General features: G+C 47.3%; 1 protein-coding gene across 3 annotated transcripts in view; it reads left to right on the top strand.

Annotated features, from left to right (window-relative positions):
* The window catches only part of sog (short gastrulation), a 309,402-nt gene that overhangs the window by 262,169 nt on the left and 23,704 nt on the right, over positions 1–23,529 (top strand). For all 3 annotated transcript variants that reach the window (XM_070534431.1, XM_070534430.1, XM_070534429.1), the window contains exon 8: positions 23,140–23,274. In XM_070534431.1, the coding sequence (XP_070390532.1) occupies positions 23,140–23,274 (135 nt within the window). The remainder of the gene's footprint in view (positions 1–23,139; positions 23,275–23,529) is intronic.

Genomic DNA, 23,529 nt, shown 5'->3' with positions numbered 1-23,529 from the left:
CTGTTTTCTTTTATTTGATATATTTACTTTCCTGCTGAAAAATAAGTTTTCCTCTTTGAAACGTCAGCACAATGCAGGCGCATAGCTTGCACAAGTGTGCTTATTTCAGAAAACAGTAAGATTTCGCGACGTTTTCTTTTTTTTCTGCTTCTTCTTACCGGTCGGAAGCAGCTAAGCGAGCTGTGTCCTCGTTAAATTTTCTGTTTCCTTTATCTCTCTCTCTCTACATAGAAAGTTACTGATAGAATCCTTACATCATTTCACCTCACACAGTCACACAGGGTGCGTATCATGGGAACACCTGGACACGCAAACCGCACTAGCACATTCGTTACCTCTCGATGGTAACGAATGTGCTAGTGCGGTTTGCCGAGAGCTCGCCAACCCGGCGCCATTGGAAGAGCTGCCCAATCCCGACAACGCACCGATAGAAACACTGAACAACGCTGAGACACTACAACATTATAGAGATAGCAGGAGACACTTGCACCTATCACATAAGTACCTTAACCGAGAAGGTGCCGCTGCATGGCGACAGCTGCAAACTAATTCATTCCGTTGTATTTTTTATCTTCACCTCTTCAATCTTACACAATAGCCCTCATACTGTCCCTACAGCGGAGCAAATCCCACAGTGTATCACTGCACCTGGGAATGCCCACACCTTTCGGGTCACTGCCCCATTCATTCACCTAACTCCTGGGAGACTGCGCTGACCAGATTAGACCCGCAAGAGCAGCGACGGCTGATTCGGCGTGTACGTGGAGTGGCGCGAGCCAATGCGGCCCTGAACTAAGGGCTCCACTCTGCGAGGGAGTCTCCCCATCTCATTAGAAACAAATGTTTTCTCTCTCTCTCGCTGACAGATGCCTCCAAGCGACCGTTCATATAAAGGGGACGGGAGAGTGAGGTGGCGTGCATGCTTATGATGTAACGAGGAGACAACGAGCCACTGCGAACGTCGGAATTGTCAGCGTTAAAAATTTAAAAAATGGGTTAAACACGATTGTGTACTCCGCTGCAAGCTATACCTTCAATTCTGAGTGAACTTCTTCCGACACCTTGAATTATGGACAACGCAGTTTGCGTACCGAGTGGCGTCTGTGTCACGGACAGGCTAGTATTGCGCCGTAATCGTAGGAGTGCCCCTTAACCGGCATACGCGGCTTATATTTGTATTAAGCTGCGTGCAAGATCCAGAAAGGAATAATAGAACGAAAGAAGGTGTACGGGGCTAACCTCGGGCATAAACAAAGCGGCCCAGTTCTCTCAACAGGCCGTCGCCGCCGCCTACGTTTCGTTTCAGTTTGCGTCGACGTCACCATATCTATTGCGCAGAGAGTTACACCACCGGGCATTATTGCGCTTAGCCGCCCGGCTGCAGGCTTACGTCGCCACTTCGTCGGACCTCGCCGCCGTGATGCGCCGTCAACAGAGTATCACTCTTAACACCCGTAAATGGTATTGCTCATTTCTTGTCACGCCAAACAAGTGGGCAACAAGCGACGATAGGGGTGCGAGCTGCTGCAAAAAACAGCGCGTCGCCAGACGCTCATCAACACCCGCCGCCGCCAACGTCCTCCGCCGTTGTTTCATGCGAGCAGCGTTTCAATTGTGCGTCTCGGCCGCCGGGACACGTACACGAGGCGTGCATCCTCTTCACGCGCATTACAGCGGTCGGTCGGTGCCACCGGAGGGGCGGCAAAACACTGCAGTGCGTCTCGCAAATTCAGTGCAGTGGAGCGAAAGCTACATGCATCGCGTCAGCCAATTAGAAACGAGGAACAGAAGTGACCCTCCGTCCTCCACCGCTGATCACCCTCGCCGCGCCACACCGACTAAATAGAGACTTTTAGCCTGCCCGCTATTCCGGTAAACGGGAGTGGTTTGCGCGGATTGCCGGACTTGTGGGGGCGTAAACGTGAGCGGCCTGAACGGTGCAGCCGCCTGGTGTTGTAGAGTTCAACCAGGCAAACCGAGAGCTAAAACTGCAGTAACCCACTATACCCTGCTTCGCTACTCGTGCAAATTTTTGGCAGCGGCGTAATTGTGAACACGATTACGCCACTGTCGAAAATTTGCACCAGCAGCTAAGCAGAATATAGTAATTGGTTCCGTGTTTGTGTGGTTGAGCTTTGCGCTACCAGTTGGAGCCACCAATCTGGCCGCTCACGTTTACGCCCACGCTGAACCGGCAAACCGCCCGCGCTTGCCGAAAGAACGGACACACTAAAAGTCTCTAATAGATCGTTTGAGTATGTCCGGTATTTTGGTAAACGCAAGCCGACTGGACGTTTCACTGCATACTGCCGGTATGATGCAGCCACCTGGTGGCGCAGAGCTATATGAGACAAACACTGAGCTCATAATGCAGTAACCAAGCGCATCATACTTCGCTCCTGATATAAATTTTCACAGGAGGCGTAATCTTGTTGCTGCCGAAAATTCGCACCAGCAGAAAAGTAAAATAGACTTGGTTACTGCAATACTAGCTGTGCCTGCCTGGCTGAGCTCTTCGCCGCCAGGTGGCTGCACCGTGCAGTACGTTCACGTTTGCGCCTCCGCTCATCACCGAAAACGTCCAGTTCGCTTGGCGTTAACGGATTGCTGGATGCGTCAAAACTCTCTAATGGCGAGTTTTTGTAGACCTCTAACGGTTTGCGTATTACCGTGTTATGTGAGCAGCACACGGCGGTAGCAAACCTAGCAGCGACATCTTGCGACCCCCTACCCAATAGCGATACGTTTGAAATATTTTTACGCTGCTTGAGTGCCCTCGTCAAAGAAAAAATCACAAAAGGACAGAGCATTAAAACTATTATGCCGCTGCCAATGTTTTGCGCCAGCAGTTGAGTAATAAAAGTGGCAGTTTCGCACGAAAGGGGACGCATCGCTTGCTACAGCAAATGAGTAGACAGTTATACGAAGTGAGGATAGTAGTTTTATTGGCCGTATAGACTTGGAAACATTCGCTTACTATCTGAATTAACAAGCATGGTGTCAGCGCGCACAGGCAAACATAAGCACATCAGACTCGATGACCTAAGACACTCGAGGACAGCACGGCAGCAGCAGCGAGCGAAGCGACCTTCATTCTATATACCGCTTCAACGCAAACAGTGGCGAAGAAACAACGCACGCAAAGGTATGAACCGTCTGAAGATCGCTTTCAACATAGGGCGCGTGGTCACGGGCGCCGCCGCGCAAAGTACACATTCCTGGCGAAGTACAACTCACCCCCCATCCCCTCCAACCCGCGCGGCCTCCACACTTTCCTCTCTTACGCGCGCCCAATTGAGTCGCGATCGTCGGCTCCCCTCGCTTGCTTTCACTCGCACACGCAGCATACGGCGCGCGGCGAGGTGCTCTCGCCTTTGGACTTTATACGGAACATCACGGCGACGGCAAAACGCGCTTGGATTGTCCACATAATTGTTATCGCAATTAAATGGTTAGTTCATAGCAGTATCAGCTGTGTGTACTCACTGGCTAATCTCGGTGTCACAAGGTGTCGCCATCAGCGTTGTTATTTCCGACACCTCGCTTGTAACTCTTTATTTCGCGAACGCGATAATGTGTTTAGGGACTCTCTAAAGCTTTTACAACGAAGCTGTTAAGGGCTACTTTCCCCACTGTCGTGTCCGCGTGTCGAAAAAAAGAAATCCGGAAATAGTGCAATGCCGGGCTGACGCGCAGCGCAGGTGACGTGGGCGTTGAACCCTTCCCATACATGAGCCGATCCCAAAGATAGTGCAATGCCAGGCCGACGTGCGGCGGAAGTGAAGCAGGCGTTAAACGCTCCCCATACGTCAGTCGATCTCGAAGGTAGTGCAATGCCGGGTCGACCCGGGGTGGAGGTGCAGTTCGCCATTAAAAGCCCACACACACATGTTCGCTGTCATCCTTTTTCACGGAGTTGAAGGGCACCGATTTTTTCTGGCTTCACTTAAGTATTAGTACAAAACACAGTGGGAGGACCGCCATATACTTCTATGAAACACGCAGCGCGTTCTGTTTACTGATTGTATGACGCCAGCTTTGTAGACAAGCTTCATGTTCGTAAACAAAACAAAAGAACTGCAACGCGCGTGATCATATACCTGCTACGGCGGCCGAATTTTAATGCGGGCGAAATGCGAAAACGCCCACTTACTGTTGTTGGGACCCTTGGTTGCGTATCCCAGCGCTGTCATGCATTTGTTGCGACTTGGCGTCCGAGCCTCCATTACGCTTTCGAGGCGCAGCATGTGCCAGGTGCCGGGAGATTGAGAGCTCTGGGGCGACGACCAAGAGGCGAGAAATAAAGGGTTCACTTACAAATTTACGTGATGGTGGCTTACATGTACGAGCACGAGTAAGACCAAAGGTAAGAGCATGAGCACACGTACGAGTAAGAGCAGAACCCTAAAACCAAAACCATGAACATCCACTTTCTAAGCCCTTTCTTTTTTCCCCTTTCTGTCGGGGAAATTCTGTTCTTCTTTTAGGCTAATCACAATCGTTGAAACATTCACAAAATTCCACCCATGATGTCGCACCCCTTCCTCCGGACTCAGCCTCCGATGTTGCACAGTCGCCCCCGCATACGAGGGAACGATGTGTTGGTAAACTGAGAATTTGGTATCGAAGTCGTTCCCGTGGAAGTCCTCGACGTTGGCCCCTTTGGTCAATTATTGGGCCATTAGTAATGGCCCGCATGTCAGGTTCAGCTTCAGGTAGTGCGGTCTTGAAGGTAGTCATTGCTTCCACCAAGGGCGGTGGCTGTTGTCGCCTCGAAGTGAGCTCCTTTGTTTGCGTGTCACGGTCTATTTTCGGGTCAGCTCAAGTTCAGGCGGTCAGCTCTGGTGACGATGATTTAGTCGCCAGCTCCCGGGTTCTGAGAAAATGACGATGCAACGCGAAGGACCTTTCATAGCTGCACACTCACCGGTGAAGCATTAATACTCCCCCCCCCCGCCCCCCACTACAACCCCCCCCCCCTCAGTAGGGATGCTGCGCATAACAACGCTAAATACCGTGCGTTGGGTTAAAGAATCCCAGATGGCAAGAAATAATCTGGATTCCCACTACTACGGCGTGCGTATTAATCGTATCGTGGTTTTGACACGTAAAAGTCAGTCTTTTTTTTTTTTTTGTAGAGAAACGCATGGTGTCGCTGGTTCATAACACAGGAGAAACATTATCTCTATTTATTGTCGAGTCACTTCAATTCGTGGCCGCAATAATCTGCGGCTTTGGCAGTTTTCGTATCGGAACCTGCGGAAGACATGAAAATTAAGAATAAAATAAAACTCGGGACCAATGGAATCACGCGAGTATTGGCAGAATCCACATGTTCGCGGTATGCAAGGGTAGGCAGCTATCTGTGTGACGTCATCGCCTTTAGCAGCTCTGTATAAGCTTCTCGGCATTGCATGGTGTCAGTAAGACGGAGTGCACATAGTACAGCGGTTGGTACTCGGCTCCCGCGATGCGAGACAAACAACGGGGTCGCGCTGTGCCCACGCTGGCTGCGAAGACAGGGCGCACAATGTGGTCGCGTAGACTCTGCCAAAGGCAAGCGCACGCCAGCGCACGCAAGGGTAAACACACCGCTTGGCCAACGGCATTGAGACTGGCGCCGGCGCGGCTCGTGAATACGTGCCGGGCGTAACGGCCTACGAGACCTTACTCTATAGGCTTCGCTTCATTCACTCGATTCGAGAGGCGTACATTTATGGACGTGCACTGGTAGTACATGCGCACTCCCTGCCTTTTGGTGACGCTGCGTAGTGTGGTCAAGGATACCAGGCGTTATCAGGGTGTTGCTATGTTTGTGCAGCAAAGTACAGGGCAAAAAGAGAGAGGGAAGGCCGAATTCAGAAGCTATACTGCTGCGTTGAAGTTTAGATCAACTTATGACGCGACTACGGCGAACAACACTGAATCGTTTTCAGCAGCTTTTACTTGCTTCGTTGGAAAACGGAAACCAGCTTAGTCGATTTGAAGCAACGTCGGATATATTACTGCTGAATTACGATTTTGTTTAATATTTACTGAAGTATGCTACCTTGCCCTTTTCTACAAACCAGGCACTGGCATCAGTGGAGCTGTAATATTTTGTCGTAAACCGCCCATTGTGGAAGATAGTGTAATAGCAAAATTGGGCAAGTTAGCGATGCCCTTAATGGTTAACCACAGCGGCTGAGGCTCGCCGTATTGCAAATCGCAGATAGGGGGGAGGGGTGTTCGACTGCATTGATGGTGTGCGGGCCTCCCTTACGCCGCCATATGTGAACATCCCTGGTGCGAGCTATAAACGAGCTACAAAATGAGTTAAGATGCAATAGGCCCAGTTCTATCTCTTGCTTGCAACGGGTACAGCATGGTGTGCGCGGTGTGCGGACAAATTCTTGTTATTTTCTTTCTTGGTAAATAAAGATGAGAAAGATAAGAAAAATGAGAAGTAGAGAAGAACAGCTAACAGGGCTAACACTCGCATGTTCCAGCGTTCCTCGATCGTTCTGGCTCGGGCGACCATATGCAGGCTCTAGGGACTCCGGAGGCGCTCTCATCGTCTGATGAACGCGGTTCCTTCTCCGTGACGGCAATGCGGGTCTATAAGTAGGAGACGAAAGTGCTGTCTCGTGGATAACGGCTCTCGCCGACACAACCTTCCACTTTGATCAGGTCGTCGTCGTGTTGCGAGCTAATGCGTGTCGCGTCCCCCTCGGCAACGGACAATAAATAGGCGAGTGCTGTGTCGAGCTTCTTTCCTATGCTTGGATCAAAAAAAGAAACATTCGTGGTTGTTGATACAGTTACACAAGTAGGAAAGCTCCTAGCAGACCGGGAGAGAGGAAACAAGAAGGACGGGTAATGCATCTAAAAAGGTTAGCTGCTCAACCTTAATCTGATCCTGCACGGTAGTCTGGCACTCGGTGTGGAAATGGATGGTATTTTTGTTGTTTATCGTTGCATTGTGGTCGGCTTAGCTGTTCGTTTTGCTTTGCGCTGCATTCGCGCCTTAAAATAGGTGATGAAAGTTAACCTGAACGAGTAGTAATTATAAAATAAAAAGTCACAACGCAGCTATGGAGCCTATCTTTAAAATGTGTGGCTCATGACGATAGGGATAGAGCGGGAAGATACTTCGATTGGACTCATGCTTTGCGCACCAGAGAATTGGGCTAAATGTTTGTGTGACAGGACGGTTCATTCACTTCGTGATTATGGCTGCTTCGAGCAATGATCGCTAGCAACACCGAGAAAGAAGTTCTGTTGCTGGAGTAAGGTACCCATTCAGGATCTATTGTACGAGAGGGGCCTAGACGAAATCTGTTGAGACGCTTAATTCCGACATATAATTAGAAGCGGAATGAATGTTGATTCTATATGAGGTCAATGTCATCTCGATGTAGAAGTAAGTATTCAGCAATAATACATTAGCCGATCTTGAGGAGAGCATGTCGGTACAGTTAATGGAACAAAAGATGAAAAGATATCACGGTATATCATGCAGAGTTCCATGTTCTTAAGAAATTAAGGTATACGATATCGCGTTAATGAAAACTTACTAACGACATAGAACGTTGTGAAGCCAGCCATGAGAAAATATGCCTTCGTTTTTGTTTTTTCTTTCGATATATTTTGCCACATTATCCGTGCAGCCTTCTTGAGCGGCTAAAAACAGTAGGCCGGTACCGCCGTGCCTATATGCGTCTCGCAAGAGGGCGAAACGGCGCGTGCAAGGGTGCTTTGGTGGGAGCGCAGGCACCATGCACCCTCTCGTGCAACAAAGCATGACAGCTGATCGAGTGGGCGTGACGAAAACACCTCGAGGCAGGGTCGTAGAAATTGGCCACGGGCAAGAGAAAGAGAGAAAGGCAAGTTTAAAGGAAGGAAAGAGAAGAAGGCTAGAAAATAGGGGTAATTGGCGCAACAGAAGCGGATAGGTGCTGTAGAGCTTCCGACGTTCATGCGACGCACGAACATATATTGGTAGAGATTTGCAGGGTCTCATCGCACGATCTATGGCCTCGCACGCACATTGTGTGTGCACCGCCCCTTTATCATCATTTTATTCCCTGCACGACTGCAACGCACCCGCGCTTTCGTTAGCACGCCTTTATCTTCTCTTTGCCTCTGCTTTGTCCTCGGTTCAGCCATCATCACCGCTGGTGTCGTCATGATCGTCGCCATCATCATAACAATAATTATAATGATCACTATGCTACATTTATGTTCACGGCAGCACGAAGGCTTCCCCCATCGATCTTCAGTTACCCATGTGCTGCACCGCTTTGTCTCATGCCGTGCCTCCTGAAGAGGGAGAGACAGTGTGTGAGGCGTCGTGGCTAACAAGTCCTCGCTGTTGGCCCTGTGTGAGCCATGCACCATAGTTGGCTTACAGCCACTGCGAGCCAGGGCAGCCCTGTTTCCCTCCGTCTTCGGGGCCAAGCTTCGTCGCGTGAAGCTGATTTTGTTGCATTCACCACAGACAGGGGCGGAGACTGCAAAGACACCGCTCGCGGAACGGAACAGGGGTGTAACTAGGGCCTGTGTGTGCCGAGCCAGCTTCGTTGTTCAAAAATGTGATGATGATAAAGGGGCTGTGCGCATAGAACGGGCGAGGTCGTACCGTGAGCCATGAATCCGGATTGTCTCCACAAAAATAGATTCACCCAGTCTCTGTGTTTTCTTTTTCTTTTGCTCTATGGGCAGGAACATGTAGCGTATTTACTGGATACTCTATGCGGCATAGATATAGCGTACGGTACCTACAAATTCCGTGTAGTCAGTCGATATGTATGAACAACAGATAATCGGTAGTCTATGAAATTAATATGCGTTAAAAATAGGCAAATTTAACTCAACTTTGGTCCCAAATTTTGGCGACCAGTTATATAAATTCGTGTGACTGGAAAGTTTACGTGCAAAATGTCTTTTGAGGTTCGTGCAGTATATCTTAATTGGAGATCTCTACAAGGAGGAGAAGAGGAAGTGGTTTTGGCTATATCTCGACGTCTGATCGATCCTTCTCGTGGGTACGAGCCATTTGTGCAGTTAAGAAATCAACATCAAAATCAACGACACCTTGGCTACAAATTTCTGGCATCACTGTGTCGTTTGCCAGCTCAACAGCTGCGAAAGCACAACGCCGTCTTCGCGTGCACGTTCCAGCGGAAGTGCCTCTGGCAGTGGTCAAGGACGATCCCTGGCAGCGCTATCTAGGATTAACGGCGTCTGCATTTCTTTACGGCCCGCCAGTTGAACACGGCGTCTCGAGCACTTACGGTATAGAAGGGCCTCGGGGCTGGCAGGCTTGTGTTATGCATCTGGCTAACTTAAGGAAATCGAGCAGCGACTGAAAACAAGCAGCAGCCCACTAGGTCGGTGGGCGGCTTCTTTAAGCGTGCACGCCTGAGAACAACGTACGTTAGAGGCGCTAGCAGTAAGAGAAAGATGGCGTGCGCTATGTTCCTTTGTCGTTTCTGCTTGTTTCTCCTTCTCTTTTGCTACACCTGTAGCTTCTTTCCTTATTCGTTTTCTTTCTTTAAAAAAATATGAAATATGGTTGCAAGACTAAGTAGAAACTGGGTTCGAGAAAGAGAGAGAGAGAGAAACTTTATTTGGTTCTTTCAAGGATTTAGCGTCTCGAGGTCTCCGTCGTCTTCTTGGGCGCCGACGACTTGGAGCCTCTACCGGCAAGGGTGGGCCCCTATTCCAGGGCTCCACTGAGCCTAGCTACCTCACTAGCGTGCTGCACTAAGAGAATCATTCTAAGAGGCCTTGCGTATTTTCTGTGACATTTGTCTTGCCTACACGAAAAAACCAGTCAAAAACACAAAGGACAAGAAGAGAGGTTCACACCACAACGACTGGACTATCAACTGAGGTTTATTAGAATCGGTGTATTCCCAGCAAAGCCAGCAGAGCATGCGCAACTGCATCATCGCTCATCACATAGCATGAAAAGACAAGAAACGTTTCTATCGGGACCGACTTAGAAATTCAAATTCTTTTTCAAGTAAGCGCACCGAGGTTGTACTTACTTGCTAGTAACTTGCTAGTAACTTGCTAACAACTTGCTAGTACAACCTCGGTGCGCTTACTTGAAAAAGAATTTGAATTTCTAAGTCGGTCCCGATAGAAACGTTTCTTGTCTTTTCATGCTATGTGATGAACGATGATGCAGTTGCGCATGCTCTGCTGGCCTTGCTGGGACTACACCGATTCTAATAAACCTCAGTTGATAGTCCAGTCGTTGTGGTGTGAACCTCTCTTCTTGTCCTTTGTGTTTTTGACTGTTTTTTTCGTGCAAGTATGTACCGACTGGCCCAGATTTCAACCCTTTTGTCTTGCCGTTTTCTTTTTGTTTATTCCGCTAGCTTTCCCTTCCCCCATGGTAACTGGCGCAGTGTATGTTGCTTTGTGTATGCCAAGACATATCGTGGTGAAGGGGCACGAATACTGCGTGATATTTGCTGGGTTTCCCTCTTTGCGCTAGTGTGACGTTACATGCAAACTGCACAAGCGTATCTCCATTGTTTTTGTTTTGCTTGGTCTTCGGTATTTGTACACCGAGTACTTTCCTGCGTAAAAACGAAACAGAGTGTATATAACATATACGCTCTGCTTACATATACAAACAGTAGCATATATAAAGTTTTTGCCTCTTTCTTATGGACATATCAAAGTTTATGCGGTGTGTACGCTAAATTGGAGACCTAGGTAGTGTAGGGTAGTTTCAGATCTGGTTATAACGGACAACTTGCCGAACAGATGAAATACTTTCTGTTACATCTTTTATCATTAGAAAAGCACTAAATAATATTGCGATTTAATTACCACACAATCTGACGTGTCTTCTCGTAGGTTTCTTCGCGCTGTTTTCGCTGTCCTGGTGGTCTTATTGTTAAGGATCGATTGCGAAGAATTGTTGGGAGCCCTTTTATAAGGCAAAGAGAGGGTAAAACATCTTTATTAATAATATTTGAATGAAGAATAAGTATTCACGACGCAATTCATTTGCTCTGTTTATGTGAACTCGGAGTGCACTTAGTCTATTCGAGTTGTAGCGGAACTCCTCTCAAGGGAGTCAGGAAGTTATATTGCGTCAAGGGGAGTCAAGAGCACTCCTTTCTTGCACGCACAAGCACACAAGAAAGCGCTTCCCTCTGTGTGCACTTTGTTCGTTGTTTGAATCTGTTAGCGCTGCAAGGTATGGTACACATTTCCAACCCGTGCTTACGAATGTGAGCTCACCAGTAAAGGTGATTCAATAACTTTGAAATATGCGCGAAATAGTTTGAAATGTTGGCTCGTTGATTTGCGGTACATACACTGCCTCGCAACTGGTGTCTTGAGAATGAGCGACGCAGTGTAGAGTAGAGACACATTCACTCTAGATTTGTTGCGCTATTTGATGATATTGGTCAGGCTGTCAACTTCCTTGGCCTGCTTTACCACAACATTAGATTGTCAAACGAAGATTGAAGTGAGCTGAAGAAGTGAGGAAGTAAAAACTCAACCACCTACCTACACCATGGTTGTTTTTTGTATGGTCTAAGAAAAGGGAAGTCGTGGCGATTCTGTTATGCAGGAGTAAGTAGTTGACGCAGATTTACCTGCTTCTGCTAGGGTTCCCGTATACTCTTAAACAATTTTGCATACTTTTGGGCTTATTGGATCCCACAAAAATAATCGTCATCGCTATTACCCGTGTTTCTTTTCGTTAGCGCTGCGCGCCCAGTACTTCCAGGTCACGAACGGCATGCACGTTATCAGCATGACACAGCATTCTAGACACGCAAATGACGAGCAAAGAGGTTTCACAAAGGAAACACAAGCAAGGCAGATGACGATTACTGTAGTAGGACAAGATACGCCCCAAAGGGCGCAAACTTTTTAAAGAGTGTATACTTCCAAATGGGGTACGTTAAGCTACCATTAGGCGTTAGCACATGAAAGTCGTTTCAGCAGTGAGATAGAGCACTCTTCCAAGCTGCGTTAAAAATGTAACACGCACTTACTCTCGTAAAAGAAGCAGTGGCTGGAACTCCATTTGTTCTTATGGGTACGTAGACGTCCAAACTTCGCGTTCTCCCATTTCGTACCATTGCCGCTTTGTTTTTGTCTTCCGGGAGCACCGCTGGTTTTTAGTAAAACGGGAAGGCGACTCAACACAATCCAACGCTCGCGATAACTTTGTCTATTGGTTTATAACTCGTTGCAAGCCTGTAGTGGAGAATCCAGAGGACTGTTGCAATATAAGCGTCCCGAAGCTATAGCAGAGAGTATGATCGGTGCTGCGATCCTATCTCTTACTGACACTGCACTTAATTCGCCGCTTGTCGAAGATATGTTGTGTGTCGGGAGGACAACGAATTAAAGAGAACGTGATTCACCGAGAAGAGCGCACGGAGAGTCGATCGATGAAGCTGGCTTCGATTTCCGTTTATGTTCTATTTCGGAAGGAATCGATTGTTCCTGAGACGCGGTCGCCTTGTGCAGCCAAGTCAACTCCCTTACGTGCGTTGGTTCACATTCCGTGTGGACTTGTGACGGTGTTGTTACTTGCGTGTTTACTTCTTTTGTGCCTCCGGTTTTACAGTTTCACGTAGCAAGGACGATTCGCTAGAAGAGAAAGAGAGAGAAAGCGAGAAAGGCAAGGGGGCTAGTCGTAGCCACTCGACCTACTATTATGACTTTAGTGATCATTCACCGTGTCGGTCTGTCTCAGACGAGTGGCGGCAGTGATGGGCTTCTCTGTACCCAAATGAAATTCCGCGAAATCCGGCACATGATATCTGATTATAATTAGAAGTCTCGATTTAGAACCATGAAATGGCAGAGAAAGCAAACATAAATAAAACCGCTTCTTGCTCGAATAAAAGCGCCTTCTTTTTGATGACGTCACGTTGCCGACATCAATGAGGCGACCTCTTGGGTTAGGATTTCCCAATCAACTCTTTGTCATTTGGGAACACCGACAAGCATAAACGAAAGGGACTGACTGCTTCCTTAACGCCACTCCAGCCATTTTTACACTCGGGCAATGTTCCGACTTTCGGGAACGTTAAAGAACACGCGGACAGCACATCAGTACCTGCTCGTGGGAATGTCGATTATTTTTATGGATAACACAGTTTTTGGCGCGAACTAGACTAGCGCATAAACAAGATAAGAAGGAGATCGGCTGAGGATAGTGACCTTTCCTATCTATCTTCTTTATGCGTGAGTTCAGTTTGCTCTCTACGTTACCTATAAAGCAAGAACAGTTTTTGTCGGTGCGGGTTAAGTGGAGCGTGGTCAGAGAGGATGTAATTTTGTTGTCAAGACAGGGTTCGGACTCTCACGCCACTCTCTCCTCAAAGGGCGATGGATTGCGGAACTTCCCGGACTTCACACAGTCAATGAAGTTTCCCCTCTCTTTCTGCGCACAAACAGACACACACACACGCACACACACGCACGCACACGCACATTTATAAGACACTTTTCGGGGCTAGCTGGATCTCTACGTTGCGCAGCTTCATTACTAACCGACTCAGTGCACGCTGTGAAAGCAGGAAACCTCTAAAGTTGCGGGAGCCGTTGACACTCGTGTGTGAAGCCGTTGTGGACGTCAGGTCTCAGGCTAATTAATCATATTGGTCACGCACGCACATTTTCTCACCGTGTACGCTCCGGCACTTTCGCGATTTATTCCTCAGGAAAGAAGGCTCTTAATGAAAGGAGAGCGAAGAAAAAAAAAATATAGCGGATGGCAGTTTCACTGAACACCTTCATTTACATAGCTGGCTCGAACTTTCCCCATAATCCGAGAGAGATTTTTTTTTATGCCATTTTCATTCCCTGTGATTCTCTTTTTCTCAGCGCTGTTTCAGCTGTCAAGGCCTTAACTCGCTTCGTTCCGGTAGTTTCCCTTGCTTTCATTAATGTTGGTCGTTGGCTTAAGCCGACAGGAGACATTTGCCCTGAGCGAATTTGGTTGTCGGGACCAGGAAAAAAAGTATGGAAGAAGGCCCGCAACTTGGACGATTAATCGGTTAACCCCACTACGGAAGAAAAAGAAGAACTAGTAAAAAAAAAGGGTATGAAAGAGTGCTGACGTCACTTTTGGCGTGCTTTGGACTGCACTGGCATATTCGCGGTCTGAATAGGTAAAAAGCTATGTCCATTCTCTATTGCAGTTCAGCGTTAACAGGTTTGTTTTGGCGGACACTTGCCTGCACGCCCACGTGGTGATTTGTGACCCAGCGGTCTGCCAAGGCAAAGTCAGGAGAGAGCCATCATAGTCTGAATGTTATCGTCAGGTTACTGGGACGACATCTCCTCGCTCCTTTTGCCAATTCTTTCACGCCGAAGTCGCGTAAGTCACAAACTCTCCCCTCCCGCCTAGCTAAGCAGTATACTTACTTGATCTGTTGCAGTGTAGTGAAATAATTCTTCAAGAATTACCACAATTTCGTTTATCTGCAAATATTATTTCCCCATAAAAAATTAAAGAACTGATCACGGACACCTCGTAGAATGCCGATGATGCCACTTGTTCCATCTTAACAATCAGTTTATGAGGTAATGTATACTTTATTAAACGTGCGTCGCAACATCAGCAAGTGTTATAAACCTACGTCTCTGTGGTTAAAGTGGGAATTGGGTCATTTGGTATTCACACATCTTGTAATGCGGCATTTCACTGTAATGCAGGGAAAGATTGAAGCTAAATAAATACATTTGTCAACAGGTGGTCGCATCCAAGCGACTTCCCTGCGTACTGAAAAAAAAAGGCTTATTTCTAAATACAGAATTTGGAAAGAACTGCTGTTGTCTGCTGCAGTGCCAAAGCCACGAGCGAAATACATAAGCGCAGGTTTTTTTTCCCTCAAGTTACCAGAATAGAGCTGTCATAATAATAATAATAATAATAATAATAATAATAATAATAATAATAATAATAATAATAATAATAATAATAATAATAATAATAATAATAAGCCACGTAAGATAATTAAACGCATGTCTATACTATAGTTAATTATTTATTGCACCCGCTCGTGTCGACGTGCTCTTCCAGTCCCAAGCTGTCCCGCTCTTTTCTGTTTTCTTTCTAACCCTTCATTCTTTCTAACCTGGGCACCGGCATATGCCCTGAATGCAGTCCGTATATGCGTCCGCCCCCTCCCCCCCCCCCACCCAACGTTTCAGTGAGAATAAACCAGTGGGTAGTTTGCGCGTTGTCGTCCCGTTGGGCGTGTTCTGTCATGTTAGTAACGCTTTCAATTTCACTCGGGACATTACATTACGAGTCCCTGCAGCTTGCCGGGCGTGGCGTCGCTCACTCTTCACTCCATCTTTTTTCTTTTTTTTTTAAATATTATCTTTTCCGTTATTTCTACGTATGGTAAAAAAGATTGCTGCAGAAATTCCCTGTGAGTGCTTCCTGTCACTCAAACTCGTATATTGGCCTCCACTACATTTCTTCTTGTTTTCTTTCCATTTTTCTCTTATAGTTTTGAGATAGAGATGCAACCTTCGATAAAAACTGGAGGCGTTTTCCTTCAAGCTGTTTGTTTCGGAAGCTAAAGCTACACGTACGCGAGAACACGTTATTGTCTATCTGACGTTTTGCTGTTTTGCTTAGACTCTACAAATAGAGGTGCAAACTGCTAGCAGCTTTCAGGCGGTTCTGCGTTCTCTCTTTCTCTCAATATATATATATATATATATATATATATATATATATATATATATATATATTTCTCCACTTCTGTGAAAGAAATCCGAAAACACCAGCTCAAAGGAGCACAAACGCCACTATCTCCGAGCACCGTCATGGTGGAATAATATTAACTTTGCCTCCACGACGCTCGCTTGTGCAGTGCTGGCTTTTCTGTCTCCTGGCGCCTGCCGTCTCCTGTAGAGTTAATGGTAGCTCAAGCGCTTCACTCAATCTGACGACCACACTACACTGGTGTTGTTAATGGCTTCACGTGTTTTCCTTTTATTGCTTTCTTTCCTTGATTTTTTTCTTTCTTTTCTTTATTAACTGCTAGCGAACATTTGTTGCATTGCATGCTTGGTACGTAGCATATATATCTGTATTTCGTTTATCTGTCATTTACTTCAGTTGCCTCTTTCTTTCTATGCCTCTTGCGTCTGCGAAGGATTGGGATGTTGACATGGGTGGTTACGTTATACGCGTGCTCGGGACTCTGTCAGCGTTTGCTTCTCGTTTTTGATGCCTTTAGCTTGCCCGTTTTACGAACGCTGAAGGGAAGTGTTTTAGCGCTTGCTTTTACAGCTCCCAACTTTGGGCAGTCCTCGCTCTGCGCTGTCGAGCGAGTTCCATCGGCTTAGTCTTCAACAAACCTCGGCTCACCGTTTCCTTATTTCGGAAAGGTCGATGTTCTACTCGACACGAGGCCGGCAAGGATATCCGGGAATTTTCTTGAGCTGCATGACTCTGCTCTCGTCTTATCTCTGTACTGCTCATAAGCTGCTTGTGTTTGAATCATTCCGTTGTGTTTTGTTTGGTTTGGTTTCCCTTCTTTTCTTTTCTATTGGGGCACATACGCACGGGCTGCGTCTTCCACTTCTCGATCTCTTTGTTTTCTTTTCCCCTATTCGAGTGAATCCGTGTATTGTTGCCTTAGAAAGACTTAGAAAGACGACCAACCCACCAAATCACAGCACGCGACGTGCCACAAAGGACTACGAAAGTGGTGGCTTTTCGTGCACGCGTTTTGGAGGCCGCAAAAGTGTTCGAGAACGACATTGTGTGAATGGTAAACAAGTGTTTTTGTGTGTGCGTGCGTGCGTGCGTGTGTGTGTGTGTGTGTGTGTGTGTGTGTGTGTGTGTGTGTGTGTGTGTGCGTGCGTGCGTGCGTGCGTGTGTGCGTGCGTGCGTGCGTGCGTGTGTGTGTGTGTGTGTGTGTGTGTGCGTGTGCGTGCGTGTGTGTGTGTGTGTGTGCGTGCGTGCGTGCGTGCGTGCGTGTGTGCGTGGCGCTGTCTTCTGTGAGAGCCCCTGCTGCTATCGCAGTAAGTTTACAAGCTGTGTCGTGGCTGAAGTCAGCGCTATTTGATTTTTTTATTTCAGAATTGGCTTTCTGGGTAGCCGAGGAGCATTATTTGGACCCCACCGTGAAATTTGAGCGTGTCATCCATTTTTTAATAGACAGAAAAAGAATGGCGTGCTTTCTTTTATGCTTATTAGAACGGGAAAGCCAACTCTACACGAATTCTCCTTGCACGCCAGAGAACGCGCTCGAGAGTCATCTCACCACTTTGCTCACCCCCACAGCGCCGAAAACGATCTCGAGGTGCAGCCACGATGCTCCTCCTTCGCCTCCGGCTTCGCCCCCTGCAACGCGTGCTCGGAAAAAAAGCCTCTCCTTTCGTGGCTCGTTTCCGCGATTTCGTCTCCCGAGGTACCGGCTTCCATTACCAATTGGCGCGTCTCACGTATTCTAGATTAACGTACGCGTGTGTTGTCGTGTTCTCCTGCTCGCCGGAGGGAACAGGACGCCGAACTATATCGTTTTTTTTGGACGGCCCCATCAGTTGCTCGGCTACTCTCGTCTTCGACGCCTCCGTGAAGCAATCGTGTGGCTGTGCGTGGCTAGATTTTGTGGCACCGAAGCGCCAGAAGGCATGGCACGATAGAGAAAGCGGCTGCCATGCCAGTTGAGAGTCGTCTCCGTACGTTCTAACTTTCACGATAAGTACGCAGAGTTGCGAAAGATCGCGTGTGCTTAAGCCAGTCTAGAATAGGACTCGAGAGAATGCCTCGCGAATCGCCACTTCCCTCGAAGTCATGCTGTCGGGTACGTCCACAGGCAGGAATGAATGCGCTGCTTGGCCATAGGTGGCTCTTGTTTCCACGTTTAAGTGAGCGCGAGCTTTGAACATGAAGACAAAAAGACGCAAAGCAAGCCCACATTGAAATTCTGTTTGTTTCAGCTGTTTGTTTCATGGCGGTTTTCTAGCTAATTTTGTAAGACACTAGGTTATTTTACCTTCTCTTTGAACACTCCTCCCCCCTCCCCCCCCCCCCCGCGCGCCGTTACCTAACAATTTCAGCACTTTATTTCTAGACAGGAGCCAATGCTTTCCATTTCATCTAACTCTTGCTCAAATCAAACAGACACTTCGTGAATAGCTGCACGACTAAAGCCTATATTTCTTTCTTTTTCTTCTTATCTCAGAGTGCTCGCTTATGTAAGCCTGGATACATCATAAAGCTGGTTGACCCTTTATGACATGATACCGTCTTTGTAAACACGGTGAAGGATTTTCACGAATGACAAAAAAAAAAGGCAGTGGCTGTGTCCCTGTATTTTTGTCCCCGGTGTCCGTGCTGGAATTTTCGTGGTTTCCGTGACGCTGCAGTCACTTTCGTGAAGCACAGTGCACACAGCTCCTGTCAAAAGCTTTCCCTCTTATACGATGCCTAGTTTGCCTTCCACGGCTTCCTCACGCTGCCCGCACGTAACGACGAGATGAGTGAGTTATTCGGCACAAGGAGCGTTGTTTGCGCAGAGGCAAAGCGGAACCCGAACAAACATCTCTCCACGTCGGGTTAGCTACACAATTTCTGTCTTGTCATTGCTTCAGAGCAAACACGCCTGCGGGAGTAACCCTTTCGCGAGCATTCGACCATGTAAACCCACTGCGAAATGTCATTGATCCCGTCGTCGTGCGCGCTGTTTGTGACAGCCTTTAACGTAATATTTCTTTCTTTGTCATCGGCGCAGGCAACAAGGTCACAGTTTCGCAACGCGGGCGATGTCTTGTGTCGGGCGCTATCATCGTATTGTATTTGTCTCTTACCTGGAGCGTCCAGTTACGCTGTTTACAAATGAAAAAAACAACTTTATGCAGATGCCACGCATAACGAGCTCTCGACGAACTCCTTACTTTAATTTGTGCGAATGAAAGCAAGTAAAAGAATAATGATAGTGCCTTGACATTCATCGGGTAATTTCACTCGGGTAATCACACTCAGGTAATCACAGTAGGGGAAGGGAGATGGAGGAGGACATACCAGTATGAGACACTTAGAAGCTCTGTAAATAACGCAAGCTAAGGTCCGTCTGTTTGATTTATTCATTGGTAATGTCCACCTTGGTAACTAGTTTTTGCCCAACATTTCATTGACGAAAGAACAAGCAGAAATGGGATTTGCACATACGAAAACAAAAGAAGGAAACACGCACACAAGCATAACGACCTGTCTAGAATCTTTTGACTGAGGCAAATGCAGCCGATATTTCATTTACGCAGAGTAAATCCTTACGCAATGGCCGTCATCGACGCAGGTGAAACCAGTATGCGCTGTGGGAGCAAAACTGGAAAAAGAAATGGCTGTCTTGACGGACCGTTCCTTTTTTATTCGTTTAAACAAATAAAAAAAAATGAAACTCGTTCCGTAAGTTTTAAGCTGCTCTTGACGGTGAACGCATAGAAACAAACAAAAAGAAAACGAAAAAATAAATACTAAACTTGGCTTGCGTGCGTTAGCGCCGCTAAATATTAACACAAGTATGACAAAAGAAAAAGTATATCTGGTCGCTAAGGCACGTGCGGGTGAAATTACCTCGGGGGTCAGAATGTTTTGTTAACTTGCATAAATGCGCCGAGAACTTCCGTGCAGTTCCCACACGAAGGCGTGTGGAAACTACTGCATTTCCGTGCAGGGTCCGGGCTCAAATTGAGGTCCGTATTACTGTAGATTGACAGGACGTATACCACGATAAGGGGGTCATCATTACACACATTCGACGCATGGGGAAGCGCACGCAGCAAGCCGTATATACGACTGAGCCGGCCGTTACACTGGGCAATAGCCCCGTCCGTATCGTAACTTCACAGCCGCTTTCTCCTTCTCGGAGCTGTCGTCGATTTGGAAGCCAACTGCCGCACGCTTTGAATGTACAAAATAGGCCCGGGTACAGAAGGCTTCATTCTTTCTTTTATATTCCTCCCTCGTACCTACACACGCACACACGCGCACACATAGGAAGGCGCTGCCCAGCGCAGCATAGCGAAGAATACAAATTCGTGTTTGCCCCGTCACCTCGGCCGCGCCAGCAAGTCGGTATGGGCCGATATTTCAGGCCGGAAGAAGCGCCCGGTTCCTTCGCGGTGGCGGCGCCGTTGTTTGTCAAGATCCGGCATCCGCCGCCACTGCTCAAACAGCCTCGTTTATTTCCGAAAGCGTGCTTCCTCTTACCGTCTTGTGCCAAAGTAACTCGCCTGTCTTTCTTCTTTTTCATTGCTGTTTTCTTTGTGTTCTCTTGCTTGTTTTTCTTCTCGTTCCCACTTTCTGCCTTCTTTCCTTCATTTGAGGAGCCCATTTCCCCTGCGCTGTGGTCTCTGCCTCTTGGCGCATTTATCATTTTTCTTCCTGTACGTCGTCTTGCAGTACAGTTCACCGGAAACACGCCTGTCTTTATTCCTTTTGTTTTCGCCAGTATAGTCACGTTCTCTTTTCAGCTGGCGTTTTTGTCGGCTCCTCCTAGTTCTCATTCGTCTTTTCTTTTTTATCAGCTTTCTTCTACATTATTGTACGTACCATTGTTCTGTTTGGCTGTCGCCATAGCTTTTCTTTTATTCATTTTAACTTGTACGTTATATCTGCGGTGCCATTGCTTTCTTTTTTTGTGTGGTTGTTCTTTTCCGATTTTCCCTGCTTTGCAGTTTGCACTTCCCTTATATATTTTCTTTCTTTCTTTTTTCTATGGAGGCAACACGCCGTTTAATTATCGCAAATGGGCTTTCGTTTCTCGCTGCATATACCGCTCCCACATTTTCTCACTTCTTCCGCACGAACCTTTCGCACTCCACGCTCTTCTTCACCGGATCTTGCGCTCCCCAAACTTCCGGTTGTTCTTATTTCATCTCGCTAACGTGCATTCGCTTTTCTTGTGATTCACTTTTTTGCATTCGCTTACATCCTGTCATTAAGACTAACTGTTTCTCATCCCACGTCATTCCGTGTGCTCGCTGATATATTTATTCACTTATAGGGACGTATTCCGACTGCGGCGACCGCATTTCGATGGTGGTTGAAATGCAAAAAACGTCCATGTACCGTGCATTGGGAGCCCGCTAAAGAACCGCACTTAGTCAAAATTAATCCGGAATCCCCCACTACAACGTGCCTCATAATCAGATGGTCGCTTTGGCACGTAACGCACCAACATTTAATTAAATATTTTATGGCGATGTAACTCGAAACGTTGGCAGGTATTTTGTCGTGCTGTCCTTACGAACAATACATTGTTAATTGACTAAAGACTGCTGAAGCGAGTTGATGTGAGTGCACTGCGGCGACAAAGCAGCATTAGGAAACGTGGATGGGCGGTCGGTTGAATGAAAAGAAAACAGCAACAAATGCGGCATGTTCTGCCGTTTCTGCCATTGCAGTCAAATTCAGGAATATAAACCGAAGAGTGAGCGTTAAAAAGCACGTGCGAGTTATGTTTCAAAAATCATCGCATAGCTATATATAACATAGACTTCGGGCGTCTAGGAAAGAGTCATCTTGAATCTCCGAGCTCACTCGAACTTCCTGTTCTCTAGCATGTCTGGACCTTCAGTAATCTTGCACGGATTTAGCGAGGCAATCAGAGATAACCCAACCATTTTCCTTTTCTTCTTCTCTTTTAATTGCCCTAGAATACTTGCTTCTCCTTGCGACTCGAAGTTCACTCTGTATAGAAGACGGAAGAGGAAGAAATAGCATTTATTGCTTCCCAGGGAACTAAATCCGGAATTCTGGCCTCTTTGGTAGGCTTAGGCTTTCTGGTCCGACATATACTTTATGTGCCGTTCGAAATATGCCCAGCAAGACGTTCCTAATGCCCGCGGGGAGAACAGAACTCCCTCGCTGCCCAGACGTGGTCGAAATATTCCCGGCTAACGGCATACTGACATTCTACTTGCGCCGCCTAGATTTGCTTGCGAATGATGAGCGTGCGACGTCTGCCACGTGTTTTTTCGCTCTTCGCCGAGTTCTTTATGGGTCGAGTCTCGTTGCGTTAGGTTTCCCGTTTTTTTTTATCAGTCTTTACGTCTCTATCGGCCTTGCATTCCAGCGCGTAGCACACGTAGTCAGCTCCTATGCGTTCAGCCTCGAGCTTTCGGGCTCTATTTTTCTTTTTCCAGACTTCATAGTCCTGCAGTTATGCGTTTAGATAATCGACGTCTGTATGACAGGCAGTGCGCATGCGCATGTGTGTGCGGGCGTGCGTGTGTGCATGCGTGTGACCTCGCTTTTTCTTGTTTTACAATAAAGAAAACAATTGCTGCTAACCTTACAGTGTTGTAGTTTCAACCTTCTAGCGACTGACAAAGCGTAATAAGGTCCATAAGAGCATTATAAGACACATAATTTCACATTATTCCGGCCTTTCCTTCGTTTTACTACTTGTTCAGTGGTAATAGTCTAGACTATGGCTGGAGTGCCATGTGGCTTTTCGAGAACTACGGGAACTGTAGTAACAACTAGTCCTCTTAACAGTGAGCCAGTAAGCAGAGCTGACTGCGTGTTTCAGAGAAATGCGTTTGATTCGCAATACTAGTGCTTCCGTGACGTTTCGATTCTGCACTTTCTTGCAAGTCAGTCCGTTCGGCGAGGAATGTCCTGCAGGTGCCTGCCCGACGGTCAAGCACCTACTGTGGGACAGTCGCGGTCTTGTGATAGTCGCACTGACGCACAATGGACGTTATACCTTACCAGATGCACGTACTATTCAACCCCTTCGTGCGGATGCCTTGCAAAATATAAGCTCGATACGGGAGTTCGTGTGCGACGTTGGCTTGACCGACAAGCTGTCAGCACAAACTTGCTTTGTTTGTCTCTTTGGTTATTGTGTTCATGATCTTCCACCCCAGCGTCTCTCGCCTCTGCTTAAACCACTTAGCCATTTCTGTGATGAATGTTCATCCTCCCTCCCTCCCTCTCTCTCTTTCTCCATTTGGTCGGTTACGGGAGGAGGACAATATCAATTGCACAGTGATGGAGCCCTTCTTACTGTTCTCCTGTATGGTTGTCTGACACGACCCACATAGCACGTAGAACATAAAGCTCGTGGTTTGGTTGAATGGTCGTCTTCCTCACTTTTTTCTGCCTCTCACTGTTTCACGCAGAGGTGTTCAGCTCGCTCATGGTTCCCGATCCCGCGGTGAAGGAGACGCTGGGAGGAGGAGGCGTCGCCGCCATTTCGCCGTCCAGGACAGACATCCACGTCACGGTGATGTTCAACGGAATATTCGCCCCGACAGGTAAGCACGCTGGCGTGGTAACTAGGCCAGAACGTAAAATCTCCGCAAAATATTGCGAACGTGCTCAGGAATTTCGAGATAACCAAGCTCTAAGCATTTATCACTAATAATAATTTATCAATTATTTCTGCCGGGCAGAACCAGGTGGCGGAGCGAGGATTACTTTGGTCCTGTCATTTCTCCTTCGCAGTAGCAACTCAACCTCGCGATTTCCCTAGCGCATGGATGAAAGTTCTGGGCAGTACCGCTTGCGGG

The sequence above is a fragment of the Dermacentor albipictus genome, chromosome 2 (genome assembly GCF_038994185.2).
Source record: "Dermacentor albipictus isolate Rhodes 1998 colony chromosome 2, USDA_Dalb.pri_finalv2, whole genome shotgun sequence".
NCBI classification, from domain to species: Eukaryota; Metazoa; Arthropoda; class Arachnida; order Ixodida; family Ixodidae; genus Dermacentor; species Dermacentor albipictus.
This window is presented reverse-complemented; position numbering and strand designations above follow the sequence as displayed.